Source organism: Mastigoproctus giganteus, chromosome 10, assembly GCF_048544385.1.
Source record: "Mastigoproctus giganteus isolate SK-2022 chromosome 10, ASM4854438v1, whole genome shotgun sequence".
Classification (NCBI taxonomy): domain Eukaryota; kingdom Metazoa; phylum Arthropoda; class Arachnida; order Uropygi; family Thelyphonidae; genus Mastigoproctus; species Mastigoproctus giganteus.
In genome coordinates, this window is record NC_143584.1 from 93,358,505 (window position 1) to 93,379,886 (window position 21,382).

Consider the following 21,382-nt stretch of genomic DNA (forward strand, 5'->3'; position numbering starts at 1 on the left):
TATGTTGATGACTTTAGCATATTTTGTCAGTCATGCAACATGAGGGTTATTGAAAGACAACTGCAAAAATCCATTGATCACCTTAACTCCTGGGCACTTGCTAATGGCTTCAGGTTCTCGCCGGAGAAGACCGTTTGCGTACATTTTTGTCGTAAGTGTAATCTTCATCCTGAACCTGAACTAAGGCTCGGACAAAATGCTATTCCAGTAGCGGCGGACACAAAATTCTTGGGACTCGTATTCGATAAAAAGCTGACCTTTCTGGATCACATTCGTCAACTTCGCACAAAGTGCACAAGAGGGCTGAATATTCTGCGCTCTCTTTCCTCTACATCTTGGGGTGCGGATCGATGCACCCTACTACGCATCTACCGTGCACTTGTACGATCCAGAATAGATTACGGGTCCCTGGTATACAATTCGGCCAGAGACAGTGTACTTCGTTGGCTGGATCCTGTCCATCATCTGGCTCTCCGTACCGCTATTGGAGCATATCGAACATCTCCAGTCCAGAGCTTATACGTCGAAGCAAACGAACCGCCGTTATCGCTTCGACGTAAGCAGTTGTCTCTAAACTACGCTTTAAAACTGAAATCCCTGCCAGACCATCCTACGTGGCCATCCGTTTTTGAGCCACGATGGGAAAATTTGTACAACACCCGTAAGACTGCCAATCGTCCTTTTGGTATTCGTCTCCAAGAGCTACTCAAAGAACTTAATATCAAGGTAGACAAGGTTGCTCAAACACCGAAGCAACCCCTTCCACCCTGGCATGCTCATGTTCCGGCATGTGACTTGTCCCTTCGAAATTGGGGAAAGTCGGACACTCCATCGTCTGTCTACCTGCAGCTTTATTCAGCACACCGAGCTGAACATTCTGACTTCGCGCCAGTTTACACAGACGGTTCGAAGTCGGAATCATATGTGGGATCTGCTGCTGTCTTTAGAGACAGCACTACATCGGAGCAGATTCCCTCTGAATGCAGCATATTTACTGCAGAGCTGCACGCTATAGAGTTAGCCTTGGATCACATTAGTGAATGCCAATACCAACGGTTCATTTTATATTCCGACTCTCTCAGCGTGTTACAGGCTTTAATAACTGTGAGATATAATTCTCATCCAGTTCTGTCTTGCATTCAGCAGAAGATTCACTTTCTCCATGAACGTGAATATGATATCTGCTTCTGCTGGATTCCCAGCCACATTGGGATTAGGGGAAATGATTTGGCTGACACCGCAGCCAAATCAGCAGTTCCCAATAATAATTGCTGCCTGTCAGTCCCCTATACAGACTACAGGCAAATAATACACCAAAAGGTACATTCCCAATGGCAGGATTCGTGGAATCGACAGACTGCGAATAAATTATATCATATAAAGCCTGTAATTGAACCGTGGCAGTCTAGTCTGCGCAGGAATCGTAAAGAGGAAGTTGTTCTCGCCCGGACCCGCATAGGACATAGCCATTTGACTCATTCATTTTTGCTGAGGGCTGATGACCCTCCTATGTGTGTGTCCTGTGGCACAATTTTAACGATCAGACACCTTTTAATTGACTGTCCAGATTTTAGCAGCACCCGTTTTACCGCATTTAATCATCTGACTGAGCCTTATACACTCAGTCAGATCTTATCCGACAATGACAACGTGTCTGCTGTTTTTAGCTATTTTAAATCAATAGAGGTTTTTAATTGTATTTAAAATTCATGCTATTGTTATCTCTTTGATTTATTTTTTAGATATTTTTTATTTAATACCTGGACATGGTGGCCTAACTACTTAGGTCACTGAATAATTTAACTTTTTATATATGACTGGTATTTGGCGCATTATAGCCTCAGTCGCTGATGCGCCAATAAAACCCAAACCAAACAAACAAACAAACAAACCAATCACCTTACTGTATAATGGGAGACCTGAATGGGCATAGCCATCTGTGGGGAAACACTGGCATCAACAGATGAGGATGAATAATAGTTCACCATAATCTTTCTCTACTCAACAATGGTAAACACTTATTTTCGCTTTCCTAGTTGTCCAACCTCAGCAGTAGACCTAACCATGTGCACCCCTTCACTCCTACCAGAATTAAAGTGGCAGGTAATAGAAAACCCATACAGCAGTGACTACTACCCAGTAATCACCACACTGACCAGAAACCCTCCCTGCCATCCCAGCAGATGGAAAATAGAAAAGGGCAACTGGGAAAAATTTAAACAACTACTAATATTTAATCTACAGATCATTCAAGAAAAATCAGTCAATGAAGCTCTGAAACACGTCACAGACACCTTACTATGGGCAGCTGAGCAAACAATACCCAGAACTTCAACTCATTTTCCGCTACATCCGAACTCCTGGTGGAATGGAGACTGCATGAGAACAAAAAGACAACAAATACACAGACAATATGGGAAGTACAAAAACCAACCATCCTTAGTATTACACTGGAATGGAGAAAGCATTACTGAACTCTCAGAGACAGCTAATATATTAGGAGAAACATTTTCCAAAGTATCATCAAAGCAATCATACCGTGCAGAATTTTTGACCTATAAAGAGAAAACTGAAAAAAAAAAAAAAAAACACTGAACTAATTTTTACTCCAAAAAGATTGAATCCTATAATCAACCAATTACATTGCATGAACTAGGTGAAGCATTATCAAAAACAAAACCAAGTGCAGTTGGACCAGACAGCATACACTATGATATGCTTAAACATCTGAAGCAAAAAGAAGTAGAAAATCTTCTTAAACTGTACAATCGCATTTTCCAAGAAAAGCAATATCCTGAAGCATGTCATCATGCAATAGTATTAGCTTTCCAAAAACCCAATAAATATCAGAACAACCCAAACAACTATTGACTGATAGTGCTCACTAGCTGCCTGAACAAAGTTTTGGGGAAGATAATCAACAAATGATTTTTTTTTTTTTTTTTTTTTAATGAAAATCCCAAACACGAAAGGTATCAAAACCTATAGTACTTAGTACCGTGCATGGATTGAAGGAGAAGTATGGGGGGAGGGGGGGGGGGTGCCGGAAACTTTACTCTAGAGTCTACTTCAAGCCTCCAATAAGCAAAGTGTTTCACCGGTTGATGAAAGTCATCTACCACCTGAAATTTAGTCTGGTATTTAGAAATAACCAACTTGTTCAACAGTATGCAATGCGTGTTTAGACATAATAGATCCACCTTAGCCTCGTAAGAATAGAAACAGACATAAGAGATATATTTATAAGTTCAAAACATATGGTTACCATATTTTTTGATATAGAAAAGGCCTATGACACAGCATGGAGATATGGTATACTGCAAGACATCCACGATACAGGCAGGCCTCAAAGGACATTTATCCTTATTCATCCAAAACTTTATGAAAAAAGAACATTTCAGGTTAGAGTACAGAACACCATGTAAAAAAACATATAAACAAGAAGAAGGAGTTCCCCAGGGGTTTGTCCTGAGTGCCATATTGTTCATTATAAAAATAAATGGCATCACAAAACAACTGCCATCCACGGTGCCGCATGCACTATATGTAGATGACTTCAGTATATGGGAACAATAGAAAGGCATATAATGAGATAATGTTGCAAATCAGTGTGCATATTAACAAAATCAGTAGTTGGGCCCAGAAAAATGGATTTAGAATTTCACAACACAAAACAGTCTGCATACATTTCTGTAGGAAAAGAAACTTACATCCCGACCCTAAACTAACAATAAAAGGTCACAGAATGCCTGTTAAGCAAAGTGTAAAATTTCTTGGAATCACTTTAGACAACAAGTTAACCTTCATCGAGCATATAAAGCAGTTAGGAATAAAATGTATGAGACAACTTAATATCCTTAAAGTCTTAACATCAGTATCTTGGGGGAGCAGACCGTTATACCCTGCTCAACCCTTACAAAACACTAGTAAGGTCAAAAATAGATTATGGAGCATCCGTTTATGCATCCATAAAGAGTGCCCTCAAATGGTTAGATCCGATTCAGTAGTGCACTACAAATAGCAACAGGAGCCTTCCGCACATCACCTACCTACAGTCTTTATACAGAAACTAATGAACTACCATTGTTCCTCAGGAGACAACAGTCGGCGCTACTATATGCATACAAGATAAGATCCACAATAGACCATCCCTATGGGAAAACATATATAGGAACCACAATAAGTGCAAACAAGTCCCTAGAAATTAGATTACAAGAGCTACTGACAACATATGATCTTAACATAGATAATGTTGCAAATCTAGAAGGGCACATAATACCACCATGGATAAACAACTCCACAACTTGTGAATCTCCACACAAATCTGGAATAAAAATAATTTGTCAGACATCAACTTTCAACAACTGCATGCAGTACATAGAACTAAATATAAAAAAAAAAACCATGTACCAATATATACAGATGGGTCAAAATCAGGGAACCATGTAGGAGCATCAGCAGTATTCCCACACACACACACACACACTACCCTAGAATGCAGTGTCTACACTGCAGAATTAGTAGCAGTTCAGATAGCCCTGGAGCACTTCAGAACCACATATCATTTGAGAACAGTACTATGCTCTGATTCATTAAGTGCAGTACAAGCCATACAAACCACAAATAATATAACCCATCCAGTTCTCGTGCATATTAAAGAGATATTAACAGACTTAACAAAAGAAAAACAAGAAATACATTTCTGCTGTATACCAGGACACGAAGGGATAAAAGGAAATGAAGAAGCTGACAGAATTGCAAAATCAACAACTAACCTACAGAAACAATCTTTCCCGGTTCCATATAAGGTCTAAAAACCAATCATCCAAAACCGCTCTTTAACACAATGGCAAGAACTCTGGCAAAAACAGACTTCAAATAAATTATATGAAATTTAAGCCAAAAGTTGAACATTGGAAAACGAGCACAAGGAAATCAAGGAGAGAGGAAGTCGTTCTGACCAGACTATAAATTGGGCATAAACACATCACACATGGCTATGTACTACGTGCCGAAGAACCTCCAAGATGCCAAACATGCAATACTACCCAAACAATCAAACGTATACTGATAGAATGCCCAACCTATGAAAATGTTCGACAAAAGATTTTCTCATCATTATATGAAGAAAATCAAAACATCACCCTCAAAGATATCCTAGGCGATAAGGAACATGTATCAGATATTTTCAGGTTCATGCAGATAATCAACATCTATCATCTACTATAAATAAAGATATGGTGTACATAATCACAGAAGATATTTAACTCCCATGCATTTTATCAAGAGAATGAATGTATATAGAGAATGAATATGCATACAAAGAACATAAAATAACAAATGAACTGGTGCACTATGATCTCCATTGTCAATGCACCAATAAACACCAAAACAACAACCAACCAGATCCAAATTGGGGTATTGTCGATGACATACAGGAATTTTGCTAGTAGGGAAAAGGAGGTGATTATCCCTTTGTGTAAGGCAATGGTCAGGCCACACCTGATTGCTGCATACAGGTCTGGAGGCCTCATTTTAGATAAGATGTAGGGTTGCTTGAGCATGTACAGATAAGGGCAACAAGATTGGTGAGGGGAACAAAGGGATAAGCCTTTCTTACCAAGAAATTTAAATTCTGCAAATTGCAGCATCTGGAGACCACGCACCTACAAGGTGATCTGATCAAGGTGCTCAACCCTTGAATGGGTTGAGCAGGCTGAATTCTGCTAAGGTTCTGCTTGCTCAGATTACAAACCTGAGGGGCCATAAATTCAAATTGAGAAAAGACAGTTGTAGAATAGATGAGCAGAAATATGCATTTAGCCAGCAGGGTGGTCTTGGCGCATTATAGCCTAAGTTGCTAATGCGCCAATAAAACCCAAATCAAACTCAAACTCAAACTCAAGCCAGCAGGTAGTTGATTGCTAGAACAAACTTCCATCTGTCGTTGTGGAAGTTGATAGCTTAAATAAATTCAAGAAAGAACTGGACAGACTTTTAGAGGGAATGGATGTGTGAATTTTTTTTTTGGCTTATTCTACAAGCACCGAACATAATGAACATGAATATACAGGTTGACCATCACTAATCCGGCAGCGTTGGGACCTGTGTGGTGGTGGATTAGTGAGTTTGCCAGATCACCGGTGGTTATTTTAGCACATACATTTTATCCAACAGCTAACCACCTCCTTCTACCTTTAACACGTTGACTGTCAAGCTAGTTTAAGAAAAAAATTCCCCAGGGGCCAAAAAATATTTAGGAAATAATTTGATTAGTAATTCTAAAATAAATATTGTAATGTCAGTGTTGTCGTTTTTTCGCTTAAAATGTAAAAAAAAAAAAAATACTTATGTTGCATGTATGTTGGTTACTTTATTTCTTGAGAAGCCCTCTCAGCCACAAACGTGTAATGCTATTACGGCATACATATGACGGTCGTTTGTGATTTGTTTATTAAACCCGCGGCAAGTGCTGCAATAAAACTAATTGCGATAAAATAAACTCTCAGATGTCGCAATAAGTTTGTCAGTGTTGTTAGAGATTTTGTGAAAACAAGTTCGTTAGCACACTGTATTATCCATCATATTGTGTTATGTTTTTCCGCAAGTTTGTATAAGTGTGCTGCAAAAAAATAAAAAATCTAAAAAGGAATGGCTAAAAGAAAATTATTAAGATAAGAGGAACTGAGAGAAATTACTGGAATTTACAATTAAGCAGAGTTAAACTTCTCACAGACACACCGCCGTCTAGTTTTTTCAGAAGTTCAACTTTATCTGTTATGAGCAATGTACAGTGTTTGCGCTTTACACCACGAGAGGCACTTCCTTTATGCATTGGAACCACGGCCAGGGCTAAATGTGAGCAGGTTATAATAATAAATGCAGAAAAAACAGTGGGAATGGCTTGCCAGTGTTTACGAGTTCGCACCAAAAGCTGATGCTGCAACCAACGCCACCAAAACAGTAGCGGCAGGTCGGTGCACCGACACGGGAAATTTGAAATTACATTCACTGAAATTATGTCCGAATTAGCGGTGGAACCAGATTAGTGATGGTCAACCTGTAATTGAAAACAACCTCGAGACATTTTTACAAATAGAATTTGCAAATGACTAATTGCACTGGACTAGTGAGCTCTTTCACTGGTATACCATCCTCCCCTCCCAACATTTATTTAGACATATTTAGAATTTAGATTCTTTTCCTTCTTTTGTGTTAGCAGTTTAAATTCATTTAAGAATGAAAATCTTAACCAATGGTTATGTTGATATTGTAATTTATCCTTATTCATAGTTCTTCATTATTCTTAACATTTAATTATAATTTTCATACCTAAAAATATTTTTAAAATTGTTAATTTCATTTTACCTCTTTGACTCTTAGATTAGCAGTAACTCAACAAGTTTTGAAAGGAATGGTTGATAAAATTGAGAGAGAAGAACGTAATAATCAGCGTAAGCAAAAGCAGAAAGAAAGTGCAGAAGAACGTAGAGTTCGTGCTAATGCAAATAAACTGCATACATTGCTGTACAGGCATACAGAATTCCTTCGAAGAGATATCATGAAAAAGAGAGCTTTGATGGAAAAAGAACTTCAGATAGAAATTCAGGTAATTTGTTTCTTTAACACTGCGTGTTAATACTAAACAAGAAACATGTTTGATTTTTGAAAATTACATTTTAAAATTATATTGTTAATATTTATAACAATTTATTAATAAATTATGCAGTTAAGCAGCTCCCGGCCTGGCTGTGCAGTGCTGCAGTAAACCATTGAGATTTGCTTTTGCCCAATATCAAATTTCAACCTGAATCTTTACAGATGTAGAAGATTGTTAATGATTGAGTGTATGTTTCATTGTTATGTTCATTGTATTTATTTTGTCATAATTTCTTAAATTGTAAAATTTGGAAATGATAAATCAGCTTTATAAAAGTGATTTTCAGTCTTGCACGATTACATTTGAATATCATCATATATTCAAAGAGGGAAGAGAAAATTTAGTGGACAGTGACCTTACTGGTATACCTTTAGCTTCTCATACACCCAAATAAATCGAAATACCTGGACAATTCATGCATTGAACTGCTGTGTGACTGTTGATAAACTTGCAAAAATTGTTATGAAGTTTTAAGCTATGAACAGACGTCAGCTCCTTGCCATGTAATGCGGTGGAAGCTTACCAACTATTACTGCAATGAGCAGATGATTTGAAGTTATCTCATAAAAATCCATTGGCATTTCTGAATGACCCGCAAAGCATTGCATCTCCATGAATGAAAAAAAATTCTGCAAGACTGGTCAAAAGGAAAAGTTGTATTAAAAGTTTTTTAGGTTGTCATGGAATTGTGCATTAAGAATTCTTTCCTGAAATTGCCATTATAAATAAGGAAAGATATTGTACAGGTATTGTTAGCTTCAAGAGGCAATTCATCAAAATTTCCTAGAACTGTGAGCATCAAAAATTGGAAGTTGTTGCACAACAACTCACCTGCACACCATTCATTTCTCATGCAACAAGTTCATTAAGCACAATGCTTTTGCATTGTGCTTAATGAACTTTTATAGTGTTTACATGCATTAACCACAATGTCCCTTACTCATCTGACTCTGAGTGTGATTTTTTTTTTTTTTTTTTTTTTCCTTTTCCTAAAAAAAACTAAATTTACGGGCTGTTGCTTTTGTGGCAGAGTAGATTATTGACTCAGTGCTCTCCCCACTATCTTTCAGAATTGCTTCCAGAAATTGCACTGAAGGAGAGGACTTTGGTATTAGTTTATTTTATTTATTAGTATATTACTACTAATAAAGTACTCAAGGAGAGTACTTTACTATTAGAAGTGGCAAATAATGCAAGCTTATACAGCATCAGCAAAAAAAAAAAAAAAAAAAAATTTAACACTTCCCATATCACTTGCCCATTCCCTCTAACCATTTGTCTAGTTCTTTGAATTTAATAAAGCTACCCACTTCTACAACACCAGATGGAAGTCTGTGGCAACAATCCTGCTGGCTGAAGGAAAATTTCTAAACATCTGTCCTGCAACCATTCTCCAGTTTTAATATATGCCCCCATGTGTAGCCTGAGCAAGGAGAAGGATATTCCATCAGCATCTCCAGGCACTGCAACTTGCAAAACCGAAGCCTTTCCTGGTAAGAACACCTTTTGTTCCTCCTCACTAATCTCATTGCTTTTCTCTCCACCCCTTCCAACAAATTGACATCTTCCTAAAATGAGGCTGCCATACCTGTATGCAGTTACTCATCATGTGGCCTAACCATTCTTGTAAAAAGGGATAATCACTACAGGCAGAATTGCTGTATATCATTGACAAAACTCCATGAGCATTCTTGGAAGCCCATCTGCACTGCTCAGAGAACTTCATATCTGACTGCACAATTACTCTCAAGTCTTTTTCATTCTCTACTACCCATATGTAAGTACCTTGCATTTAAACTTCAACTAGCATTTCTCAACCCATCTGCCTAATTTTTCTAGATCTTGTTGCTATATCATATAATGATTACTCTCATTGACACGTTTGCTGCCATGCCACCCATATTTGGGAGGTCCATTCAATGTGCCATAATTTTTGAAATTTTGAGAAATAATAGCATTGCAAAATGCTCAACACTCAAAAAATATATAAATAATGGTTGAAAGGTTAAAGTCTGAGAGTCATTAAAAGCAAAACACTTACTTTTGGGCCGAGCTGTAAATAAAAAAAAAAAAAAACCCAAAATTTTATCAAAAGTTTATTCTGTGTACATAAACTAACCTAGAACAAACAAAACAGAAATAAAAATGTGTGCCAAGCTATAAACAAAAGTGAATTGTTGATGCCGATAAATCAAAAGTTCAATCAGTGTACTAACAGAATTGAGCGGTTCATTTCATGCACATTTACTTTTACACCACTCGTATATTGGTCACCTATATGCATTAGGGTAGTTAAGATACCATTGAATGTTTATATGTATCGTTCTATATTCTCTATCAAACATGTTAGCTACCCTCCCCTTTCCCTTCATATCATCCGCAAACATAGACATTAAGCCTAATATGCATTTATAAGTGTCATTAATAAATATTGAAAACAACAACAATGGGCCCAGAGCTGTACCCTGGAACTCCACTGATAGCATTAGTCCAAGAAGACCAGGGTCATTGATAACTATTCTCTGTCTTCTTCCACTAAACCCAACCATTTCTCCATAGCAATAAATTGCCCTTAATGTCACACAGCCATAATTTATGTCAGTCTTTTATGCGCCACAATATCAACAGCTTTTCTGAAATTACAAAATATATGATATCAAAATTATTTTTTGCATCTAGTTCCTTTGTTACTACATCATAGTATCTAGTCAGATTTGTCTGACAAGACTGCCCCTTCACAAATTTATGCTAACCTCAGCATAATTATATTCCTGTCTAGATTACCATTCAATGTCATTACCAATCACTGCTTTAGCTAGTGAATCCATTATTTTCTTTGGAACAGAAGTCAAGCTAACAGGTCTGTAATTACTCATGTCAACCTTTGATCCCTCTTTGTGAATTGGGGATACATTTGCACATCTTCAGTCCATTGGGACTTCCCCTGAATCCAAGGGTGCTCTCATAATCATGGCTAAAGATTTGCTTGCCTTTTGCCGCTTCTCTTAATGAAATTGGACACATAACATCCCAGGTACCTTACTTTTAGCTTCAGCAATTTCTCAGTTATCACAAAATCATTAAGCACCCTATTAAAATTTGATATGATTGTGACATAATATGTATGCATGGGATACATACATATTATTGGGCAAAACATCGTGCCTACATAAGTATAGGAGTCTTTGCTACTTTTCTTTGCATTCTTTGCCAGAGACTTCTCATAATCTGCCTTAGTTTGCCCAACCACCTTTATTGCAAACTAGTTTATATCTTCTATAGGCACAATGTTTTGCCCGATAATATGTATGTATCCCATGCATTTTTTTCCCTGCCACAAGTCTCATCAGTTCATATGACATCCAATTAGGGCTAAGCCTTGAACAGTATTTTTAGTTAGCATAAAAAGCCTAGTAGCATTCTATATTAATGTCCATGAATGCTTCCCATTTACATTCCAGTTATTGATATTATCAGTGATGCACTGGATAGAATTTAAAAGCTGTCTGACTGATGCCACTATAGTCACCTTCATAAAAACAAAACCCCTTCACTTTGTCCTTGACCGGTTACATGTTTAAGTAAATACCACATCAATGTGCTGTTATCACTGCTGATAATCAGATCAAGAGTATTGCTTTGTCTCATTGCCTCTCTTACATGTTGGTGTGGAAAACATGCATCCAGTAAATCTACAAATGCATTACTACTGTGTGATCGACCAACCCACAAACCCACTCAGTATCTGGAAAGTTCAAGTCCCTCATTATAAGATATTCAGATTTATTGGCCCATTCTGTGTGTGTGTATAGTTGTTCAGTATACTTACAAAGTCATTAGGTTCTCATTTTTTGTTTTCTCAGTGTTTATGTCACACTAAACTGACTCAACAATGCACTGACCTTCCACGTCAACTGGATGTACTACTTTAGATTTTATGTGCTTCTTAACAGTGAGCATAATCCCCTCCCCCATCCTTCCTGGCCTGTCTCTCCTTTCTACATCCCTTATATCTGAGTGTCACCATATTTCTGATATATCTGCATTTGATCAGTTGCCCAGTGCTTCAAATTTATTTACTGTGCTCCTAGCATTAGTGTACACACAAGTATGCATGCACCTGTTTTTTTTCTCTTAGTAACTCTAACAGAGCCCATATATTTTTCTCATTCCTGAGGATCCCCAGCAGGCCTTGAAATCCCTGACAGCGTGCTTTTCACGCTGCTGCATCTTTTAATGGAAGTAGTGCAAGTATCACTTTTACCTCTGCCTTCAGCTACTGTTAAATTTGTTGGTCTGTGTATCTCCCTTAGCTTAAGACCCACCTTGATAACAGTAGGTATTCTTGCACCTCCTGTTTAAGTGTATTTCTCCCCTTTAAAAACAATCTCTCCTGTTAACAAACACAAACCATGCTGAGATAAATTTTACCCAAAAAGTTTTTGTCTCTCCAGGGCCAAATCAATTTGCAAGGCTCTCATCATGTTCTGCATGGAGTTGTGTCTGGGCAGAACTGCAGACACTTTCCATTTCATTCCTTATTCACTAGAGTGGCTTTGTCTAGGGTTTAGTTACTTTTAATGTGCAAATCCCGAAACCTGTTGTCTGTAAATATCAAGTGGCTCAATTAGTATCAGTCCAGTCATTGCCATGTAAAACACCTGAGTTCAGGGGCAGAGCAACTGCATCCCTTTGCAATTGAGGTATAATTAAAAAAAAAAAAAAAGTAAGTAAAGTATAGTATTCAAAATTACTTTAGATAATATTTTTTGCTGTACTGAAAAGTATATTCTTTCCTTTCTGCATATAAAAGATATTTTCTTTGTTTAGCTAATTTTAACCACTTAAGTAATGGTTGGAAAAATAAAAAAATTACTGCTCTTTTCCTCTTATTAGTGGAAGGAGCTCCTTAATTAGGAAGTACCAGCTTGAATAGATAAATATATATAACATCATATCAATACTATATATGCTTCCTTAGTACTCCTTTTATTTTTATTTATTATTCATTTATTTTTACTTAAGTGAAATGGGTATTGTCACCGATACAGACTTAAGTTACAACATAAATTACTTTTAAAAATGATTAACCTTTTAATCCAATATGACATTATAGTATGGAGATGTATGCTATATTTCCTTACCATAATGTCAGTAGATCGAATTAGTTTTACGGAATGTGCATGGTAACCATTAGTGAGACCATAACATAACATAAATTATTGCAGACTCTCTTCACATTCAACAGTATAAGGCAGTTTTGGTTACTGGAAATCTGAGAATGTGTGAGACATGCAAGTACATACAAGTGGAGAAGTTATTTGCAAATTAGCCTTGTACGTGGCTAACAGTTTAAAGAATTATGGTAAGTTTAAATAAAATAAATAATTTTCTGTTTGTATTCTGCGACAACCATATAAGGTCAGAGGAGTTTCACAAGATAGAAAGAATACAAGTACATTATACTGTATTTAGTAGTTACACAGGCCCAAACCACATCCACTCAAAGCATGCACTTTGAGTGGATGTGGTTTAGGCCTGTCGGCTATGGATGGTACTACAAAACATATAAAGGGTTTTTTTTGGAAGATATAGGATCTCAACAAATGCAGACAATTCTGCTATGGCAATACAGATATTTATATGATTGCTAAAATATGACAAGGTAATGTTGATGATGCAGAAGAGCACTTGTACACAGAATACCGAGATCTACTTTTCAAAAACCATCAAGGTGATCGTGATTGATAAGTGGAGTTTTATGATAGGTTTAAAAGGATGAGTAGATTATGGACATGAATTGCTGGTTGGATGAAACCGCCTTTAACTTCAGAGGTACTGTGAATTACTATAATTCTGTGTATGGGTCCAAAGAGAATCCAAACATTCATAGTCTTGTGGACAATCTGTGAATTTTCCAGGACTTACATTGTGGTGTGTGGCATGTCCCAGCTTCTAAATGTATTTCAGGACTACATCTCTTTTGAGGGGGGGGGGATTAATGGTGCAGAAAATCTTAACTTGTCCCAAACATGTTTTCTATCCAACTTTTGTAAGATGTATGAAAATGAGAAATTTAACGTATGGAGGCAAAATATTTTTCTCTCAGTTACCTGGGGCACCACTAACATTTTCATCATAATGTAATGGCCTACCGTGCTGTTAAATTTCTGCCATGTTCACCTGATTTTACTTCCCCAGTACAAACAATCAGGTATGGATGGTATTACTGTATCATTTGCTAATGTTCAACTTACAGTGCATTCTCGACAATTCTTTCCTCCATTAATTTTTTAATAAATCTTTTTAACTTTCAATATTTAAACTGGAGTGTATTGGAATAGTTTCTATAAATGTGGAATCTTTCTACACTACATTTAATAGGAACTCAAAAAATATTGATGCTAATGAAAGTCTTAAAATGTCCATTAATTAATTTCTTAGGGTTTTAAATCAGCTAAGAAAAAGAAATGCTATACATGTTTCTGTGCCTAAAAAAATTTAATGTCATCCCTCCCCCCCAACATGCACACAATGTGGCACATTAAAATAAAAGCCACTCTAGCTATTTGTAAGGATGCCATATTCTAACTACAACCTGTTATCAGCTGAGAGATCACAAACAGACAGCCTGTTCCTTCAAATGCTCACTGTGTTGCTGCTTATAAGCCCTGACACTTGTTATGCTGAACAGAAACACATATAATATAAGAAAATTAATCACGTGACCAAACCATTGTTTTGTTATAGTCCATAAACGTTGCATTTATTTACAAATAAATATTAGTATTAGTAGTGGAAAATGATGCAAGAAAGCAAGCTTCAATGTCAGCCAGAAAAACAAAAAAAACTTCCCACATCATCTGTCCATCCCCTCCAGTAGTTTGTCTAGTTCTTCCTTGAATTTATTCAAAATATCACATCCACAACAACAACAGGTGGAAGTTTATTCAATACTCAACCACCGACTGACTGAAGACAGACTTCTGTACATCTGTTCTACAGCCATCCTACCGGAGTTTAAATTTATATCCTCTCGTGTGTAGTCTGAGAGCAAGAGAAAGAATCCCATCAGCATTGATTTTGCGCTATCCATCCAAATCCTTAAACACCTCAATTAGATCACTTCTCAGGTGCATAGTTTCAGTTCTGCACTCATGTAGAACTGAAGCCTTTCTCTGCACCAATTCCAGCATAATCCTTCCTAATATGGGACCTCCAGACCATGACATGTAATAGATCTTACAATACCGGTCAAAATCTTAATACCAGTATTTCGGTGTTTTTAATTTATGAAACCGGAATACCGGTATTCCAAAAACAAACATTTTATTCAATAAATTTTGATGACAATCAGGTGCAATAAAGTAAGGAAAAAAACAAGTACTGTAATTACTTGAATTATTCATGTTTTAAATAAACTTTTATTGCAATAATAAATATTCTGAAAAAAAAAATCATTAAAATACAGTTATTCTAAAATCAAAAAAATACATATTGTTACTGAAAAGTTGAGTTATGTTTAAGTATCCACACTACCTGTCTGAATAAAGTGAGCTCTTAAGAAACATAAGCAATCAATAGTATGATCATTTAAAATGGATCTAATTTTGGTACATGCAGTATTTGATTAGCGGCAGAAAACGCACTTTCGGATTCTATTCTGGTACTATTGTACTGAGATAATCGTAGACGATCTCAGTCCATATTTTCTAGGCTTTGAACTTTTCTATCAAAAATAGTTAAAAGTATTTCATTAATTTCTGACTCAAGTTCATCTTTTAAAATCTCATTGGAGTCGGGCAATTTCTTATTTTGGAAAGAATTTGTAGAACACTGATGTTGTGTTCCATGTTGGTCTTCCATGGTTGAATTATGTTCATCATTTTCTGAAGGACGAAAGATGTTTTATTAAGTGAAGTATAATTTTCACTATAGTATCTTTACTAAGTCTGGGAGAGAGCAAAGAGTGGGGATAAGGAATAAAGAAGAGAGCAAACAGTGCAGTTAAGGAATTCTTCACATATATAAATGCAAAGAACAGAAGGACCAATCAGATTGGACCCTTATGTAATGGACGTGGGATAGTATTAGAACACATAGCTGAAGTTGCAGATGAACTCAACAGTTCCTTTGCATCAATATTTACATTAAAAAAAAAAAACCCTTTGTGTCAATGAGATATTATGCAAGTGAAGTTGAAAAAAATGTAATTAATGATGTTGAAATTTCAAATGATTATTTAATGAGAACTTTTGTGCCTACAGGTGAGTAAGGCTCCTGTGGTTGATGGCATATACCCTATAATCTTAAAGGAGGCGGCAAGTGAGTGCATTGAACCATTAAGGCTACTTATGAGAGCATCACTGGACAGGAGAGATTCCATTGGATTGGTGTAAATTGGAACATAAAGGCAGTTCCAGGAGTGTAACGGGACATTACAGTCCAGTCAGTCTAACTAGTAGTAGGGAAAATCATGGAGGCAGTGATCAAGGGTGGAATTCGGGATGATTTAGATGGAAATGGAATTCTGTAGGGTACACAGCATGGTTCTGTAAAGGGAAAATCATGTTTAATAAATCTGGTTAGCCATTTTGACAGGTGAGCTGGATTTAGGGAATAATTTCAACATTGTTTATTTGAATTTCAGCAAAGCATTTGACTCAGTCCCACATGAGTGGTTACTTTATAAGTTGGAGGCTGGAATCATAGGGAAAATCCTTAGATGGATAGCACGATGGCTTGAGGGCACCAGGCAGAGGGTTGCGATAAATGGTCATTCCTTAGATCGGGTTAATATAAGTAGTGGGGTTTCCCCAAGGAACAGTATTGGGACCACTGTCGTTTTTGATTATCTTAAATGACATCTGTGAAGGGATGGAGAGCGTGAGGTCTAAACTTGCAGATGATGTAAAGATCAGTAGAGTAATTAATGATTGCCGCCAAGCAGAACTGCTTCAGGTTGACCTAGATAGACTTCTGGGATGGTCAGAAAAGTGGCAGCTATGCTTTAATTCTGCAAAATGCAAGATCTTACACCTGAGGAACAACAACCCCAAAATAACTTATACACTTGGTGGAGTTGAACTAAAGTCAGTAGTGGAGGAACGAGACTTGGGAGTTACGATACGGTCAGACATGAAGTTGTCCAAGAATTGTGGACAAGTTTCAATGTTGCATTGTGTCCTATCGGTGATTTATCGAACATTTGCTAGTAGGGATAACGACGTCGTAATCGCATAAAGGTGATTTTATAACCTTTATGTGATTAAATTATAAACAATTATTTTTTTAAAATTAGTACCGAAAAACCGGTATTTAAATACTGGAATAAAATTCCTGGTATTCGAGATTCCGGTATTTAAATACTGGAATAAAATTCCTGGTATTCGAGATTCCAGTATTGTAAGCCCTAATATGTAGTACTCAAGATGTCCTGACCTTTATACATTGGGATAATCACTTATCCACGCAAGAATTTCTGTATATCATTGGCAAAACCCGATGAGCTTTCCTGGCAGCTTGTCTGCATTGCTCAGAGAACTCACTCAACCATCCCCCCTTTTTTTTTTTTTTTTTTTTTTTTTTTCATAGCAGTAACTTGCCCATAATTCAAAACTGCTCCATTTTGTACAGCAGTCTTTTATTGCAAAAGTATTGAAATCTTTCCCGAAATCAGAATTATGATATCAGAATTATTTTTTGCATTCTGTTCATTTGTTACTGCATCAGAGTATCCAATCTAATTGGTCAGATATGATCACGAAGTATAACTGCATTCATTACTTCTTTGTGACTCCATTATTTTTCCAAAATAGAAGTTAAGCTAACAGGTCCGTAATTACTTATGTCACCCTTGATCCTTTAGTTAACTGTGGATATGTTTGCATATCTCCAGTCCACAGGGATTGGAAATGTCAAACATATCCCCTTAGCCATAATTATGGCTAAGGGGATATGTTTGACATAATTATGGCTAAGGGTTTGCTTACCTCTTTTGCTGTTTACCTTACTCTAACTGGATAGATCATGTCCACTGCAGGTGCCCTTTTTATGTTTAGCTTCAATAATTTCCCTTCCACTTTCCTTTCAGTTATCACAAAATCATTTATAGTGCTTACACAAGTAAAGAAGTCTTTACTGCTTTTCTTTGCATCCTTTGCCAAAGACTTCCCATAATCTGCTTTATATTGCCTAACTTCATTTGTGACCTTATTGCAGACTAGTTTATACCTCCCATAGGCTTCTCTATCACTTAATTTATGCATCCCATGCATTTTTTCTTCTTGGGCACAAGTCTGATTAATTTGTGTGACACAAGTCTGATTAGTTTGTGTGACATCAAACTAATGTGATTAGTTTGAAGCCTTGAACAGTATTTCTTAGTTGATATCAAAAGCCTAATAGTTTCTATGATTACTTCCCTGAATGCTTCTCATTTAGAATTTTCTTTTGGTAACATTGTCATGGGGTCCCATTGTGTAGAATTTAAAAACTGTCTAAGGCCACTGTAGTCATTCACCTTTATGAAAGCAGAAGCACTTCCTATTACCCATAACAATAAAAAAATCTAAGTAAATCCCACATCAATACATTGTGATCACTTCTGATAATCAGATCAAGGATATTGACCTCTCTCTCTCATTACATCTCTAACATGCTGCTATAGAAAGCAAATAGTCAGTAAATCCACAGAAGTCTTGCTGCTTTGTGAGTGAGTGAGCAACCCACAAGTTTCAGTCAGTATTTGAAAAGTTCAAATCCCCCATTATGAGACATTCTGATTTACTGACCCACTCTGTTTCTCTGTATATTTGTTTGTTATACTCATCAAAGGCATTAAGCCTATAACATACTGCTACTCTCATTTTTATTTTCCCAGTGCTTGTCACACCAGCTGATTCAATGTTGCAACTGGCCACTCATGTCAACCTCATTCACTACCTTAAATTTAATATGCATCTTAACTAAGAGCTAATGCTCTTAGTTTAGATGGTGCACAGGAGGTGCAGGCACCTCCGTAGCCAGGTGGGAAGGAGCAGCAGTGCATAGCATACGCTTCTTGATTAAACTGGGGTTTGAGCTTGTCACCACCAAATACGGAGGATGCAGAAAGGTCAGGGGGATGACCACTGCATATTCCCGGAGCAATATGGCCTTAGTTGCTAATGCTCCTAAAAACCAAATAACAACAGCACAGGAGGTGCAGATTACTGCACCTCCTGTGCTGTTGTTAGTTGTCCTTTCTGTATGCATTGTGTCCCCCATACAACCCCCAGGGGCTCACAGGTGGTAAGTATTGGCTTGGCACGTGCAGGGTCCTGAGCTGGATATCATCATTCTTCTCTTTCTTTGCGATTCCTCTCTCTCTCTCTCTCTCTCTCTCTCTCTTAGGGTAACTCTTTTTTTTTTTTTTTTTGCTTGGTGCAGCAAAAGCCTCAAACTTCCTTGTGTCATATGGCTAATAATGATAATGATATTCAAATTCTGCCTCCATTATGTCTGAGTGACACCACATGTCCAATATCCCTACAATGTCTGCATTTGACAACTTAACCAATACTGCAAATCCATCAAATTTATTTACTATGATCCTAGCATTAGTGTACATACAAGTATATGTGCACCTGTTCTTACTCTTAGTTACCATAACACAGCCTATGTATTCACTTATTCCATGACCCCCCCCCCTCCCAGTAGGCCTTGAAATCCTCGACACCCTCTTTCCAGACAGCTTCTTGTTCTAATAGAATCTGTGCAATAATCACTTTCCCTTCTGCCTGCATGAGCATAGAAGAAATGTTCTTCTATGCTCATGCTATCATGCCTCACAAAATTTCTGTTTGAACAGAAAAATGTGAGCTCCTGAAAGAGCGAGTCGGCCTGCAATATCACATGTTATCTTGTGAATACAACGAATAACATGTGTTGTTTCCACCAACACAACTACAGTAAAAATATATATATAGCTCTCACACATTTGATATTTTTAAGCTTCTTAAACTTGTATGCATTGCTGCACAGGTCGCTATTCAGCTTGGTGCCAAGTTTTCATTCCCCTGGTGTTACTTGCAGACAAAATCGTGCATGAGCCAATGCCAAAAAATGCATTATACTACCATTGTTCCCTAATATATCAGTCATGTTGGAGCAAATTCACGTCACGAAAATGCAAGTTATAGCAGAACTGGCTGTATCACCTTTCATTCATCTTAAAAGATGATATCTCTTCTACAGTGCCAGCAACCTTTGCCCTGCCATACATACCCTGATCCTATTTCACCCATCCTTTTTGCACAATATATTCCCATTTCTTTGACAATAGTTTTCTGGCATGAAATGTGTATATACATTTTTTTGAGACATCTTGTGTTTACTGAAATACATAACATAACAAGCTGAATTTTCTTTGTAAAACACAGAAGACTGAAATAAGTCCTGTTAAAACTTTTTGAGTATATAAATTATCTGCATTTGACACCATCTCTAGCTGCTGTTGAAAATGGTCTATTAACTTCTTCAGAATCTCTTAGTTGATGTTAATCACAATGAATAAGTTTGTCATTTCAGATGTGGGCTTCTGTGTGTGAGTTGATTCTTTATTCTTATGGATCACATGAGAATAAGGAGAATCTAAATTGATGTGATTATATCTTTAAGAAGTAATCACATCAGTTTGGTTCTGGAGAAAATGGTGGTCTGGACCATCCATACCCAGAACAACCTGACAAGACAATCAGTTTGAGAGAATATGCTCATGAATTGCCCATTAATCCTTTCATGTGTGAACTTGAGAAACGTGTAAGCTTTCTTTGCTAGAAGCCAGCTCTGGAGCAAGTTTCTTAGTGGAATTTTTGTGCGGGGGGGGATGCACTTCTGGGTAAATGCTTTTAAATATTAATTTGGTTTTATCTTGGCTGTCCATTGTTAAAATGAAGTTGTTGCCAGATCAGAATTTTTAAAAACCTACACTGTTTTGCCCCGAAACAGTGTAGGTTTTGTATCTGTTTTGATACAAAAAAAAAATGCCTGTCTTAATGAGTTTGTGCCTGTTTCATATAACTCAGGCATACAAAAAAATAATTCACTGGTTTTTCATAGCATTTAATGTAATATAAATTTCCTTGTGTTGATTATAAGTTCCCTTATAAGTTCCTATTAAATCATCCTTGATTATACAAGGATGATTTAATATAAATCATCCTTGTATAAAAGTGATGAAACTCCTGCGATCAATATCTTCCTCTTTGGCCTTGGGACAGAATGCAGCTTTTAAACAATGGATATGTCAGATTCACTCTCACCATCACAACTTGAAAGTCTCTGTTTCTCAGAAATAAACATGGGAAGCTGAAAAAAATAAAATAAAATAAATACTAACTGTCTCTTTATACATTCTTTTCATGAATGTATATTCAAAATTTCAAGAAGAGATGCCCAAGGGAAGCATTAATTTCAGTATTAATAAAACTGCTGCATTAACTGGCATTTCCAGATAAAACTGTTTTTTTGGATTAAAGCTCAAATGAAGACTGTATAGATATTTATTTTTCTAAATATATATTGAGATATATTTTTAAATTTATATTTTTTATTATACTGGCAAAAAAAACAGTGCCTGTGATATGCTATGGAAGGAGCAAGGCATATTTAATGCATTATACTATTTGGTGTGTCTGTGGAGGCCCTATGCCTTTGTCAGTTGGTAAACTTTGGTTGAAA

At 36.7% G+C, this 21,382-nt stretch overlaps 1 protein-coding gene across 1 annotated transcript in view; it reads left to right on the forward strand.

Moving 5' to 3' along the window:
* The window catches only part of E(bx) (nucleosome-remodeling factor subunit NURF301 E(bx)), a 693,176-nt gene that overhangs the window by 528,683 nt on the left and 143,111 nt on the right, over positions 1 to 21,382 (forward strand). Inside the window, exon 21 of the mRNA XM_090382976.1 lies at positions 7,384 to 7,609. Coding sequence (XP_090239102.1) covers positions 7,384 to 7,609 — 226 coding nt within the window. The remainder of the gene's footprint in view (positions 1 to 7,383; positions 7,610 to 21,382) is intronic.